At 43.3% G+C, this 14,536-nt stretch overlaps 1 protein-coding gene across 1 annotated transcript in view; it reads right to left on the reverse strand.

The window, feature by feature from the left end:
* Alk (ALK receptor tyrosine kinase) overlaps positions 1-14,536 on the reverse strand; it is a 642,117-nt gene that overhangs the window by 431,385 nt on the left and 196,196 nt on the right. Inside the window, exon 3 of the mRNA XM_076832815.2 lies at positions 7,953-8,117. Coding sequence (XP_076688930.1) covers positions 7,953-8,117 — 165 coding nt within the window. The remainder of the gene's footprint in view (positions 1-7,952; positions 8,118-14,536) is intronic.

Genomic DNA, 14,536 nt, shown 5'->3' on the forward strand with positions numbered 1-14,536 from the left:
CTGAGCTCTTCTTCCCCCAACTCCTATTCTTCTTTCCTTACTCTACATGACTGATCCATTGCCCTCTGGGCAAGGTTACACCATTCTATTAAGAAGGGACATAACATTCACAGACATCTATAATTGATCCCTTCCCAGGAAGAGGCTACCTCTAGAAGGCAAAGGAGGGCACAACCTGGAATTTGTCGGTCCTGACAGGGAGGTGAGCAGTGCTTCCCCAGAAACTTCCACTTCTGAGATAAGTAGGATATTCATTAAGGCAAATCATTCTTTGAAGTTCAAGCTCCAGCTCCTAGCTTGGTGCTAGAGTCACATTAGAGTGAATCACCAATCACAGAGTGATGATGTGATTGTGCAAGAGTCAGGATCCGAGACTAAAGACTTCCTTGCTCAGGAGATGAGGGACACATTTCTGCAAATAGAACCAGAGAATTAATATGGCCTTCCTTAGTGAGTTCCAGGGGCAGGGATGAGAGGCCACACATCCACAGTGATCTCAATTTGATAAGGAGCCATGCTCAAAAGAAAGGCATAAGCATCCAGAACCTTCGGGTAAGTGTGCAGGAGCAAGGACTGAAATAATGTAGGAGGTCTATGTCACTCCTGCTTAAATGTTCCATCTGGTCCCTGAGTATATTCCTCAACCCATTGCTCATTTTGTTTCCACGATTATATTTTCTCACCATTCAAAGTTAAACCAAGTAGACAGAGAGGTGGGAAGAAGCTCTCTACTTGTGAGCTGATGCCCATCACCAGTGTACTGTGCCCTGCACAGGCAAGAGGAACAGAGCCTGCTGTCTGCTGGCTTGTCCACCTCATCCAGCCAGAAGCATTGGCTCTTTTTGGTCATTGTGGTATCATGACTAATATTTTCGCCCCTAAAAGTCTGAGATAATTCAATAGAATACAGTCTCGAATGAGAATTTTTGATCTTTGTGTATTAAGAAATAATAGCATGTTTTTATCGTATAATGCACATTTTTATCTTGCAATGTAATATTTTATCTTGTAAAAGTAAAGCATGTTCATGGGATCAAATTTGGAAAATAACAAAGGACATAGAAGAAATAAAAATTACTGGCAATTTAGTTATCTAGAAATTACTTCTGTAATGAGGTTGGTGTATTTCCTTATAGACGCCTTTCCTTGAAAATATATATATCAGTTTTTTTTAAAAAAACAACTTCTTTTATATGTATTGTTTGACCTGCTTTTTTAAAACCTAATAATAGGCCTTCAACATTTTCCTTTATTATTAAATGATTTTAGATAATATGAATGTAATAGTGGCATGATATTTTAGGTATTCTATATTTTATTTAATTAATTTCTTATTATTGGGCATTGAAATTATTTCTAATTTTTCAATCATCATAAATAACAGCATGAAAATAATGTTTTTAGATTTCTGGTCAGAAATATCTAGTTGCAATGCTATACCTTAGGTATGTCTGTTGAAAGAGAATTAAGAATTTCTATAAAGAAAGATTCATTTCGACTTTTGAGAGTTGGTAATATCAGTCACATTCAACCCAGAAGTCATTTATTTCCTCTCCAAAACCATGTAGCTGATGAGAAAAGAGACTAAATGCCTTTGAAACTTAAGAGGAAACAGAGGGGCTAGACCTGACCATGAGGCTTTCCCAGGGAAGAGATCCCTGGCCAGCACCACCCATATTATAAAAGACGAGTGGACAGGAAGAACCTGCCCCACAAGACTCCTGTAGGACAAGAGAACTGGGTGTAGTGGTGCGTGCCTGTAATCTCAGCTGCTCAGAGGCTGAGGCAGAAGGATTGTAAATTCAAAGCCATCCTTTTCAACTTAGGGGGGGCCCTAAGCAATTTAGTGAGACCTTGTCTTAAAATGGAAAATAAAAAGGGCTGGGGATATGGCTCAGTGGTTAAGTGCCCCTGGGTTCAATCTCTAGCACCAAAAAATTAATTAATTAATTAATTAATTAAATAAAGACTACAGAAGGGACAGAGACATCAATAACTCTTAGGCCAGGGTGATACATCTCAGCAAATCAGGAAGTCTCTTTTATTTACAGGGGACAGTCGCCCTATAGTGGTTTCCAAAGTGTGGCCATAATTATGTTTCTTTTCATCTTAAAAAAGGACAAAATAAATTAAACTTTGTTAAAAGTATTATATAGTTACATACATATAATTGATGAATACATACATAGCATGTGTTCCAAAAATATCTGACTGATGGGGTATACAATAAAAACCAAGCTGGCAGGACAGAGCCTTAGAAAAGAAACTGGACAGCAGACTGAGAGAACAGTCCAGGAAGGGTGCTTGAGGGAGATGGAGCCTGTGCATACTTGGCATGGACAGTCCCAGTTCAGATCATCCAAGCTGAAATAAATGAAAAAGAAAGAAAAAGGATCCTGTCCAGGTGTGCACATGTGTGGAGCACAGTCATTCCAAATCACATTGCCCTTCTATTCCAGTTGGCTCATCTCTCCTGACTGCTCTCCTGGCTTCCATGTCCTTGTCTTTGTTAAAGGTTTCTGATATAGACAAAGTGAAGTATGCAATTATTGATTTTCTTAACCAAATGACCTTAAAGGTGACCACTGTGGCCTGTGGGCCATCAATGTTGGACTTGAGGCCTGAACTAGCACATTTTACCCAGCATGGCAGGGACAAGGGTGGTGACTCTCAGGATAAAGCTTAGTGACTCTCCAGCCCTGAAGTTCCTCCCACCCTCATCTTACTGACAGCCTGTCTTCCTTTCCTTCCTCACCTATGGAGCTTGCTGCAAACCCTTTTATGTGTAGCAATCAGTGATTGAAGAGGCTAATTGACGAGGTCCTAGTCAATCCCCAAATGAAACCTGAAGGCACAAATGGGTGGCTAAGGATGAGTTTCACGGGATAAAGGAGGAAGTGCTGGGCAGACTTTCATTGCTCTAGTTGTCTTCCTGTGCCCTAAAGGGATAACCAGAGCATAAGACTCAGAGTCACCTCGGCTGCCCAGCTGCAGCCTGCAGGGACTGAGTGTAAAGAGGGCTATATCCTGAGAAAACTTTCCCACCAAGCTGGCCCAAGTTCCTGAGACTCCTGAAATGGAATCTACTTGAAAGGTATTCAGAGATTTTTCAAAGAATATTTCAAACACTGGGATTAGGGGAAAGAAATTGGAGGAAGGATAAGAAATGCTGAACCTGCCTATCTGGACCTCTTGTAGAGTCTGAGAATCCACAGCTCACAGGTGCAGGGAGTAAGACATGGGATCTACGTGCCAACCCAGAGGCAAGGGGTGGAAATCAAGGTGTAGTGGATTGATTAGTGGCCTCCAAAAGATACAACCAAACCCTAACATCCAGTATCTGTGAAAGGGAACTTATTTGAAAACAAGGTCCATGCAGATGTAATTAAGGATCCTGAGATGAAATCATACTGGGTTTAAGGTGACATAAGAAACAGATTAGAGTCAGTGATACAGGGAGAACACCACGTAATGATACAGTCAGATACTAGGGTGATACCTCTGCAAGCCCAGGAGCAGTAGGGATTGCCAGAAACCACCAGAAACTAGGAGAGAGACATGGAATGGATTCTTCCCTCAGAGCCTTGGAAGACACCAACCCTGCTGACACTTTGGTTCCAGGCTATGGCTTCTAGAACTGGGACAGAATAAAGCATTTTATGAAGCGTCCAGTTTTTATGAATTTGCTTTAGTGGTTGGAAGAAACAAATACACTAGGGTTCAACAATAACCCCATTTTGGTATTTCAGTTCTCTGGTCATGTATGGAAGCATCTTTATTCATTCCAGGACAATGTTTCTTGTGAAAACTAAGCCATCTTGACGAACAGGAGAATCCCAATGGCAGTGCTCCCCCGATCCCCCACCAAAAATAAAACAAAGCAAGAACTTGAGGACCGGAGTCCTGATACAGGAGACCAAAGCAGAGTTTAAATCCTCCCAGCAGAATTTAAATCCATCTGTCCTATGTATACGTAGGAGTGAGGGGGCTGGGAAGGGGGTTCAAGAAGGGGCTGATCATATATTTTCCATTGTAAATCTAGGTTTCTTGCTAGAGACCAAATTTTTTGCTTTCTGGAAGAAGAAAAATTATTCCCCTGAATACATTCCATAACGTTGGAAGTGGTAGACATCAAACATGCCCCTGGCACTTCTTAAAAAGTCACAGAATGCCTCAACCTGATGATTCCTCAAGATTTTATTAATTTATAATATTGTGTTCCTTCAAAATGATCTGCTTCTTATTATCTTGCTGCTCTGAATTGTATTCCCCTTATTATTCTCAGCCATAGGGGCCATAAATTAAAATCATTCAAAATTGATACTCTTATAGTTCATTACCTATGAGTGGTATTATCATTCTGCCTTTCTCTGGCCCTTCTTTACCCCGACAAGAAATATTGCAATAGAGTCTAAATACCATCCAACCAATAAATGTTCCATTAAAAAATAAATAAAACAGTGACTACATTACCCTAAAGGGCACCCCATCACTCCTTCTCATTTACACTACAAGCATGTTTTATGCCAACAGCAGAGAAACTGAGGCTCTAAAGATGGGGGAGTTTGGGTTGGAAGGTGGATCCTTGCTTTGTCACTGTGCAGATGGGGCATGTCATTTTCTCTTCCTATGTCTTTGACCCAGTCCTTGAAGAGCAGGGATGTGATTATATCAGACTGTTTCATGAGGAACCTCCTACTTCAGGGTATAAGTAATGATGTCATGAATTAACCCAAAAAGAGATGAGAGACTCATTACTGGACGTTCTCAACCCCTCTGAGTGTCACTGCAAGAGGAATCACTGCAATGGCTGGGAAGCTGGTCCCTCTGCTTCTATGACTGGTCCATGCTGTTTGAGCGTAGACCCCTTTATTAGGGCCCATTAAAAAAAAAATCTCTGTCAGTGGGGAGATTTCCCAGGTGACGCTGCTCCCTGAAGGGCGTGATGAGGCAGGCCCGCTTAGGCACAGTGGCTTTGGCTGTGGTTGTTCACAACACTGTAATGCAGCAGACTATCACACGGTAAGAGCCACAACTTCAGAGAGAGAGAAGTGGACAATATTTTCTTTAAAAATGGATACCCCAGTCTTGACTGACGCATCTAATGGGAAAAGGTCTGCAGTCAGCGCACGAACTGACCCTTGAGATGAAGCTTCATAAAAACATCAAGGCATCGGTGTGTTTCCACACTAAGAAACACTGAGAACTGAACATTTATTTTTACCTCCCTTCCCTTCTCTCCTCCTTATTTTTCGGTGTCACACACACATATGCTGGAGATCACAAGGTAGGAGACAGAGAAGAAGCAGGTCAGAGAGTGGCGATGCACAATTTATTGGCACCATTTTAAAAATTTAAAAAGTACCGACTTTCAAAGTTGTAACATCTGACTCCACACAGTCTATGGAATTCCCAAGGAACATAATTGCCACTTGTCCTTTTCTCTTGATCTCACTGAAGTGTGATCACTATCAATCCCTAGAATATAAATATGTATTTTTTAAAAAAAATCTACAATGATCAAAAATATGTGTTTCTAGATGTTGGGTATTAGAATCCAAAGATATCCTTAGGGATAGCTGAATAGGAATGAATCTAGAAGGGAGACCATGTCCACCGAACAAAAGCGTAGCTAAGTCTCAGAATCACTTGAGAAACTTATTAAAAGGTTTTTAAAAAGAATCATGGAAATTAAAATTTCCCATCAGATAGACAAAAATGACAAAGTCTAACAATACCAGTTATTGGTAAGAACAAAGTCATGGTAAGAAACACTAACACATCAAGAGTATAAATCAGTGTGACCACTTTGCAAAATAGATTGGCATGACCTAGTAAAATGGACAAGGCACTGATTCTCTCACCCAGTAATTCCACTCTTAGTTGCATGCTCTAGAGAAACTGTTGGACATATGTGTGCACCAAGAGACATGTTCAAAACCACTTACAACAGTGTTATTGGGTGATTACAAAAATCTGGAACCACCCAAATATCCAATGAGAGTAAAAGGCAGAAATTGCAGTAGTTTCATTCAATCTGGTACTAAGACAATGAATCATAGCTGCAAGTATCAAAATGGACAAATCACAAAAGGGCAGGATGATGCCATTTATATTAAAATGTTGCAAACATGTAAACCTAACCAAGGTGTTCACTATGGCTATATATACAAAGGTGGTTAGGCTGTAAAGAAAAACAAATGATATAATAACATAATGCAGGTAGTGATTAACTCTGAGGAAGGAGAGAAGACTGATCTAGGTGGGAGATAGGAGGCTACAAAGGGACTGATAGCATTCAAATGCCTACACTTGGTGGTGAGAACACAGGTGCTGGTTTTATTGTAATCTTTTGTGTATGCATACATTTTAGACCTGAGTTTTTACACAAGCTGCAACTCATAATAAAATTTTAAAATGTGAAAATTCCTAGTTCCATTTCAAATCTATTGAATCAATATAGGCTATAGAGCCTGAAAAGTATTTTTTTATCATTTCTTTAGAAGATTCTGATGCATTACTGGGTTAAGACCCAGTCTCCGACACACACACACACAATACACATCATCATCCAAGTTGAAAGAAGCTTAAAATATAAATCAACATTAAGCAATCTCAAGAGTCATAAAAAACAGGAAAGGTCAGCCCAGGAGAATGTGTAAAAGGAAAGGCGTCTCACAGTTCTGTTATCATGACAGAGTTCAGGGCTGATGTATGCTGTAAGCCCGAGAACATTAATTATTTGTGTGTCACCTCCACCAGCTCACCTGAGCCCCTCTCTGTTAACTCTCTGGTTATGTGAACCTGAAATAATCATCCTCAAGAATATGGCTTGAAGCAGGCTCTGGCCATAGCTTTTGCTATAAAGACGGAAACAATGTGGGGAAAATGCCCTTGTCTAGGACTCACCACAAAAGCCATCTAGACCTGGACCCATAAGTCCAAATTGTGTGATGCTGGGCAGTTCCTTGCTCCTCTGAGTCCTTGCTTCCTCATCTGCCCTTCTTCCCTCACAGCATTCAAATCCAGTGAGACAGTATAAATGCAAGTGCTTTGCAAATTGAAAGTGGTACTCTGAACATGCAGTAAGCCTATTACTATTTCAGTTATTATTTCTGCCTAAAAAAAAAAAAAAACCAAATCAGAAACACAGGCTGTCAATTTGGGGTCAGTAGAGTTTTCTGTGTCCAAGGAACTAGGAGCCCTAAGGTTTGGCTTGAAGAGACCTGAAGGCTGGACATCCCTCTCTCAAACCTCCACAAAAGCATAACAAGGACCCAACACTTATTCACAGTCTACCCTTTCAGTCCCTGATAAATTCAGAAGGGGATGCTCCTGAGCAGCTAGGAACTACTGGAAGCACCATGCAAAACAAGCATGCAGCTTGAATATTCATAATGGCTTCGAAAGGAGCATTTAACCCAGTTCCACAGTACCTTCCAAATTAAGAGAGCCTGATTTAGCAAATAAAAAATGCAGGACACCCAATCACATTTGAATTTTTTAGTATGATTGGAAGAGCTCTTAGTATACGTATATTCTCACTATGGCATGAGATATACTTATGCTGAGCAATCATTCATCATTCATCTGGAATTCAAATTTAACTGGGTGTCTTGTGTTTTACCCGACAACCTCATTTCAAACAGACAATAGATTAGCACTTTCTCCTAGATCTGACCTTAAGAAATATACGTGGAAGAGTTAGGAAATCCTGTTTCTGTTCCTTAGTAAAATGGGAAAGGGTTGGACTGATCTTAAAATCAGAGTTTGATATTCTCTTCCTTGCATGGTCCAAGAAGCTGTGGAGAGACCCAGATATTAAAAGTAGGTTTCAAGGGAAACAGGGCAGAGCAGGAGGGAGGAAGCCTCATCATTTCAAACAGAAATGGGCATCCCCTTCTGGCCCTGGCCCATCCAGGACACTTTTCAGTAGCTTCTTCTACCCTTACCTCTGGGCATCTCTTTAGAAGACTCTGCCTCAGGCCCATCCATCAAGTCCACCTGGGAGGCCTCCTCCGAGGACACGCGGCGCCAGGACCAGCTTTGGTTCCCAAGGTCATGCAGTGGAGGAGAATATTCCAGCTCACAGGGGAAGTCAAAGCTGCACTCGAGACCTGCAATGAGAGCCAAGGGTCAGTGGGACAAACTCTTTCCCAAATGCGGCCCCTCCACACCAGGAAGCTGCCCACCCCTCATCCACAACCTTCACCTGTCTGGGGGAAGTCAGTTGTCAATTCCACAGGTGGCTGGACTCCATACTGGTGAGAGGGAGCTTAAGAGAAGAAAATGGGTCCTGTCTGTAACTGATGTGATGACAGGTGTCCAGAGAGAAGGCAGGCTGAAAAACGAGCTGACTGTAGAGAGATGATCCGTCCTAAGCGTTGTCCTCCATTCAAGTGAGCAGAGCCTACCTGAGCAACCCGTTCTGGACGAGTCCGACCCTGGCTCTGAGGTTTGCCAGCTGGTTGGCTGCAGGCAAGAAAAATGAACTCTCTGGCCCTCGATTTCCTCACCTGCCCATCGGGAATGATAATGTTGACCTCCTAAGTTTGCATAGGAACTTGTGGGAAAATGTATCATCTGCGTTCAGCTGGAGCTCAGGAGAAGTCCTAGTCGGGCCACACCCCAGTGGAACTCAGGTCCACCCACAGTGCTGCTTTGCCAGCCCTGCAATCCACTCTCAACCTCCCCACCGTGAAGAGACCAAGGCTGGGATGGGAGCCAGGGTTTACTGTATCTTGGAGAGAGGTCAGGGAAAGTCATTGGGTAAGGAGAGTCACGAGAGAGAGGGGCAGGAAGAGGGATGCTCTGGGACATTTATGATATCTTTGTGAGCAACCTTGTGTCCCAATCATTCCATGTTGGCCGCACTTTTAGAGTACACAGGCCACTCAGCTTCTCATTTCCCCCGCTACTCAATGTCCATTATCCAAGATGGCCAATTCCCTTTGCAGATAGTAGGCTCTCAAAGCTTGCTGATGGATTAGTAGAAGATGTGCCAAAATGCCAATCATTCAGCCACCTATTACTTTATTCCCTCCCCTCAGTCATAGTGTTATGAAAACAGATAGGATGTGATAATAAAGGACAGAATATTAGATAAGGAATATGGGGAATTCAATTTCAGTCCAGGCTGGGCCAGTTACTTCTCATGTGTAGACTTTGTTTTCCTCACCAGTAAAGTAGATGATTCTAGAAACAAGCACCTAGTGAAATCTAGGCTACATCTGCAGCTTTGCCAGTGATTTACTGGTCACCCTGAATAGCTCACTCAACCTCTCTGGGCTTTGAGGTCCTTAAATAGAAGATCTAGACCAGATGTTTTCTAAAGTTTCTTCTTGACTTTTTTTTTTTTTTTAAAGATTCTGAAATCCTTGCTCTCCAAAGGGTTAGAGCTAATTTGATAAATCAATCTGTGTGGCAGTGCTAATGGGTGCTAACTCCCAATTAGCATGTGTGCTTTTTAACCTCTGCTTTGGGGGCCACTACTTCCCCCATCTCCAAGACGTCTGGTGTTGAGAATTTCAGAATGCAGCCGAGAAATGGGGCTGACTCTAGTGCAGACAGCTGGTGACTGGATGATCCTTTAATACATCCATAGACAGCAGGCCTTGCCCTGAAGTGGGAGTAAAATAATTCCCACTGACACCAACCAAACTACATTTAGAAGAAGAGAAAAGCATCCTTTGTGGGCTGGGAATGCAGCTCAGTGGTAGGGCCTTTGCCTAGTATGTATCAGGCCCTGGGTTCAATACCCAGTACTGAAAAAAAAAAATCCTTCAATTATACTTCTATTAAGTATCTTTCTGCTTCTCATCCAGTGGTGATTCATGCTCCCCAGCTCCTCTCTAGGAGCTGCTGCCCTTCTGGTACTAAGGTTAACAGCACTCACACTCCCACCATCAGACAGTCACCTTCATAAAGACAAGCTGAAATGGGTAGATCTCATCTGGGTTTGAGGCCACTTGCTGTCTAGATGCTTTATCTGCTTGGAGACTTCCTCCCTGACTCTGGAGCTGAGCTGCTGTTACACAGCTGGCCTCCAGAAATCACAGGTGGCTTTTATCTTCAGAACTTGCTCACCAGGCCCCTGATTTTTGATAGCAGAATACAAGGAAAAAATTGGTCTTGCATTTTCTATTTTGCAACACCAGAATGACTTTCAAAAAGAAAGGCATGGCCATTACATGTGGGTCCTCTGGAGAGGGCCAGAAAGCTTCATCCACACTAGTGCATGATCACATGAGAAGACAAGAGTGCTACCAGCTCCCCACCCATCCCACATTGACAATTATTGGTGCCTTTCTCAAAACTTCAATGTCTGCAACCATCTTCTATCTTGATTTGCCTCCTCCAATTAAAAGATGAACTATTTCTATTTTGGACAGAGGTTTGCTGTGCCAAATCAGACATTGCCTGGCAAATGTGCCACATGGGCATATTAAACAGACAGACAACCGAATATCTGCTTTCAGCACTGAGCATCAGCAATTCTTGGGGCTTTGAACTCTGAAGAGTCTGATAATCGGCTGTGCTTTGGCCAGGCTCTGCCTAGTGAAACAGACTATGCAAATGTCCTGATTATCAAATGAGTTTATTTTGAAATTCTTGCTCCAAGGCAGCCTCCCTTTAGTTGTCAAAGCCGTAGTCTCTGGCTTTAAATAGGAATGAAGTTAACATTATTGTTCATTTTGGGTGAAATTGAATTCAGCTTTTCTACATTCTGATTTAATTTCTTATAAAACATTGAGATGCATGGTTTTTTTTCCCCCTCTTTTAGTGCCTTTTGGGCAATAATTACTTGGGACCTGATTTCTATAACACCAGATTAAGCCTCTTTTCCTTGGGCCTTTTCTAAGGTTTTTAGACCTGGGGTGCTTCTTGAATCCTTGTCTTTAACCCTTGTTGACTGGGCCTGGGAGGCAGGGACTGTAGAGTCTTTCTAGAGGGATCCAGGGCTTCAGTGAAGTGCTCAGCCTGAAGCAACCCAATAGCAGAGGCAGGCCAGGCCCAGGGAAGAGGTGGGGAGTAACATTCAGGGAGTCCCTCTACTGTCTGCCAGAGACTGGGCTACATACATTTCCTATGTCACCACGTCTCACTGCAGATCAATACTGAGAAGTAGCTGATGTTTTCTTCTCTAGGTGAGGAAAATGAGGCTCCCAAAGCTGACCCTACTTGCCCAAAGTTCAAAGGACCGACCAGAGGCCTGGTGAAATATACTATGCAAATGAGAATGAGACCCTGGCCTGGAAGATGCTGAAGCCCCAGTTTCCTCCATTCCTCCTCCATGCCTTCAGAATCCCAAACCACGGCAGCTTCAGATTAAATTCAACAATGTATGAGAAACATGTGCAGTGTTTTCTTTCAGTGTTTCTTAGACCTCAAATCTTCAAACTTCTTTTATGCGCAAAGGCTTATCCATTACCCTTGGGGACAGATCTAAATGTTCTCAGTGTCAGGCCCATTTTGCAAAGTGACTGTGACCTTCAGAAGGATCCAGAAATATCGACCTTATGTTATACGCCTGTTTTTGGTCTCGTGGAATCTGACCACCGAAACACAGCTACAATAATGATGTGTCAAATAAAAATATAAAAGAAAGAAAAAGATACTTTTCAGAAACCTGCGGACTACCTAGTTGAAATCACTGCTATTGACTTTGTCACTTCTATCGTGGAAGAAAGGTGAGTTGATGGAGCCTTCTGGAAATGGTTTGCCTGCCAAGAAGAGCACCAAATGCCATGATGGGAAGGGTCGGTAGTGGAGCAGAGGGTGGTTCCAGTTCTGCACACAGCAGGTCTGCTATTTCCTCTACACCTTGGTTTCTGCACTTGGAAACTGGAAGGAAAGGATCACCCAACCTCCCTGGTGCCCACCATCTCAGAAAGCCACAGATCCCCTTAGTCTCTTGGTCCCAAGACTCTGCCTGCTGTCATCTCACACTCAAAGGGGACTTGATTTGTCTCCAGATTCTCAATGAATCTGGGAAGAAAAACCCAGGCAGGTTTTACAGACGTCTGCCCCAGGATGAGGGTCTGAGCGTGTCTCTGGGCATGTGTGTGTATTCATTTTTATCGGTATATACCGACGTCCTGAAACTTTCCCAGATAAGAGTCACATTTAAAAACCTGAATTCATTAACAATTAGCTTGAGGCACTGTTTGTCGGTGAAACGTGGCCATTCAGGAGAACATTATGGTAACTGATGAGAGGCAGGCTTGGGTGGCCCTGTCCAAAGATGCCTGGTCCCCTTATCAGAACCCCTTGGCTGGGGAGGAGTTGGCAGGGACCAGCTACTCTGAACACTCTTAACCTGAATCAGATCTCTAGGAGGTGTGAAGTTACCAATACCAAAGCCGCCTGGCCTGTGCCTGGAGAGCCAGTACCAGCTGCTCAGGCAGAAATGGGGCTTCCAGCCATATCTACATGCCATGCCTGGACACTCAAGGGATAGGGGATAATTCTAGGTATTCTTCATAATACCACAGAAGGGTCATAGGGAGACTTAATGCACTTTGGACACTTGGGTCTCTCCTGGGGTGGGTTTAGAAAAAATCCAACAATTCTTTGTATTGATTTTGTATTACTGACTTGAGGCCCCCAGAAATGGCTCTTTATGCTCCCCAAGTCTCAATCTGTAACCTAGTGTTCTCTTTATGCTCCCTTCAAGACCAGCCATCCTCCAGGTGACCACATGTGACAGGGGTTTTAAGGAGCAAAGGCCTCCATGAGCCCACTAAATGATGTCTTTTAGCCATGACCCAACATAAGATTTGGAAGCAAATATTACAGTCATATAAAAGAGACATTATATATATATATATAAAAGAGTCATATAAAAGGGTCTATGAATTTCATTTCGTGTCTTACTATGAAGTGTTTCTGAAGTCAAGCTGAGGGTCCGACTTACATTCTTATTTCTGGCAGCACTGCATGGTGTGTGTACAGACCCTGGGCCCCCGTGCATGGGACCTCTGTGAAGGCCTGAAGGAAGAATATTCATGATTGGTAACACATACTGCGGACTCACTGGGGTCAACACCCTGCCAGCAACCTATACCATTATCTTATTCCATCCATTGGAAAGAGGTAGAATTCTTATTCCTATTTAACAGATGAAGACACTGGGACTCAGGGAAGTGAAGTCTCAGCTGAGGTCCAGAGCTAGGAAAAAAGTAACGGAATGGTCTTTGAGTAGCTTCCTGGGACGCCTGGGTCCTTGACCGCCACGTCTCGCAGGGAGGGGATGGTGGTCTAAATGGCAGAAGAAAGAGCTTCCCTCAGCAGGGCCACAGTCAGCTGTAGGAGTCAAGACTCAAAGTTAGGCCGAATCACAGAAACTGGACCCCGAAAGGGACAAGCAGGACCAAGTCAGGGGAGGGCAAGAACAAGGGCATCTTAGCTTTCTTGGAAAGCCCTGGTACCACCTTCGCAAAGTCAGACCTGGGGTTCCCTAGGTGAAGAGCTGGTCAGAGTTCACCTTGTCAAGATCCAAGTGTTAATCCCAGGAGGTGTATCCAGGCCACACTTGCAGGGCTCAAGTTGCCCATCTAGCTTTCCTGACATTTTGCCACGCTCCTTGGGTATGTTTTGGTGTCCCCATGACAGAAGTGAGGGTGGGCTGTGCAAGATTCCCATGGCCATTGGGATCTCTGTTCAGCAAGGGCCTGCAAAAGAATTCAATCAACTGGATTCTTAGACTTGCACGGGAAAACAAAATTATCAGGCTTGCTGATTATTGAAAATCTGGTGATATGACTGTGGTTTTGTCTTGGGTTACCTTCCTGTTAATGCTAACCTATCTCTGGTTATCTTAAACTGATGTTTAAGTTCAGGGATGCACATAGCCTGGCGCTGGGCCTGACTGTTCTCACTTGTTGAATGGTAGTCTCACTGTTCCCAACCAGGCCCATGATCTTTTCCTCTATGTCTGTAACCATGTGTCTTATTCATTCAGTGACTTTAATATCACCATGATTATTTCACAGGTGTAGAGCGCAAGACTTAGAGACTTGACTCAAATTCTGACACTTCTCAGCTGTGTGATGGGGGACACTTTGATTTTCTCCGAGCCTGGGTCACCCCAGTGATGACACTAACTTCCTATAACTGATGAAAGGGCTCAAGGTGATGACACAGGTGCTTGGGATGGCGAAGTTCCCAGCAGACACCGGCCCATTCAGAATTCACATAGCCCTGCTCTACACCAACATGGTTTCCTGTTTGTTGTGAGAAATAATGTGGGGGGGGGTCTTCCGGCTGCCGGTCTAAAGGAGATAATGGCAGATGTCCATTTCCTTAGTATTTTGTTGTACATGGCAAGGTCAGTGTGACCTTTTGGATGTTAATCCCAGAATTAGACACCACTAGAATTTGTTGACAGCATTTGAAGTCAACCATTTTTCTATTATTCAGGTGGGAGAAAAAAAAAACAAGGCCCGGCAAGGGGAAAAACTTATTCAGAGTCACATCCTGGTCATAGTTCTTCACACACAGTGTGGAGGGCATTGCCACTGGCTGGGGAGGCCAT

The sequence above is a fragment of the Callospermophilus lateralis genome, chromosome 14 (genome assembly GCF_048772815.1).
Source record: "Callospermophilus lateralis isolate mCalLat2 chromosome 14, mCalLat2.hap1, whole genome shotgun sequence".
NCBI lineage: Eukaryota > Metazoa > Chordata > Mammalia > Rodentia > Sciuridae > Callospermophilus > Callospermophilus lateralis.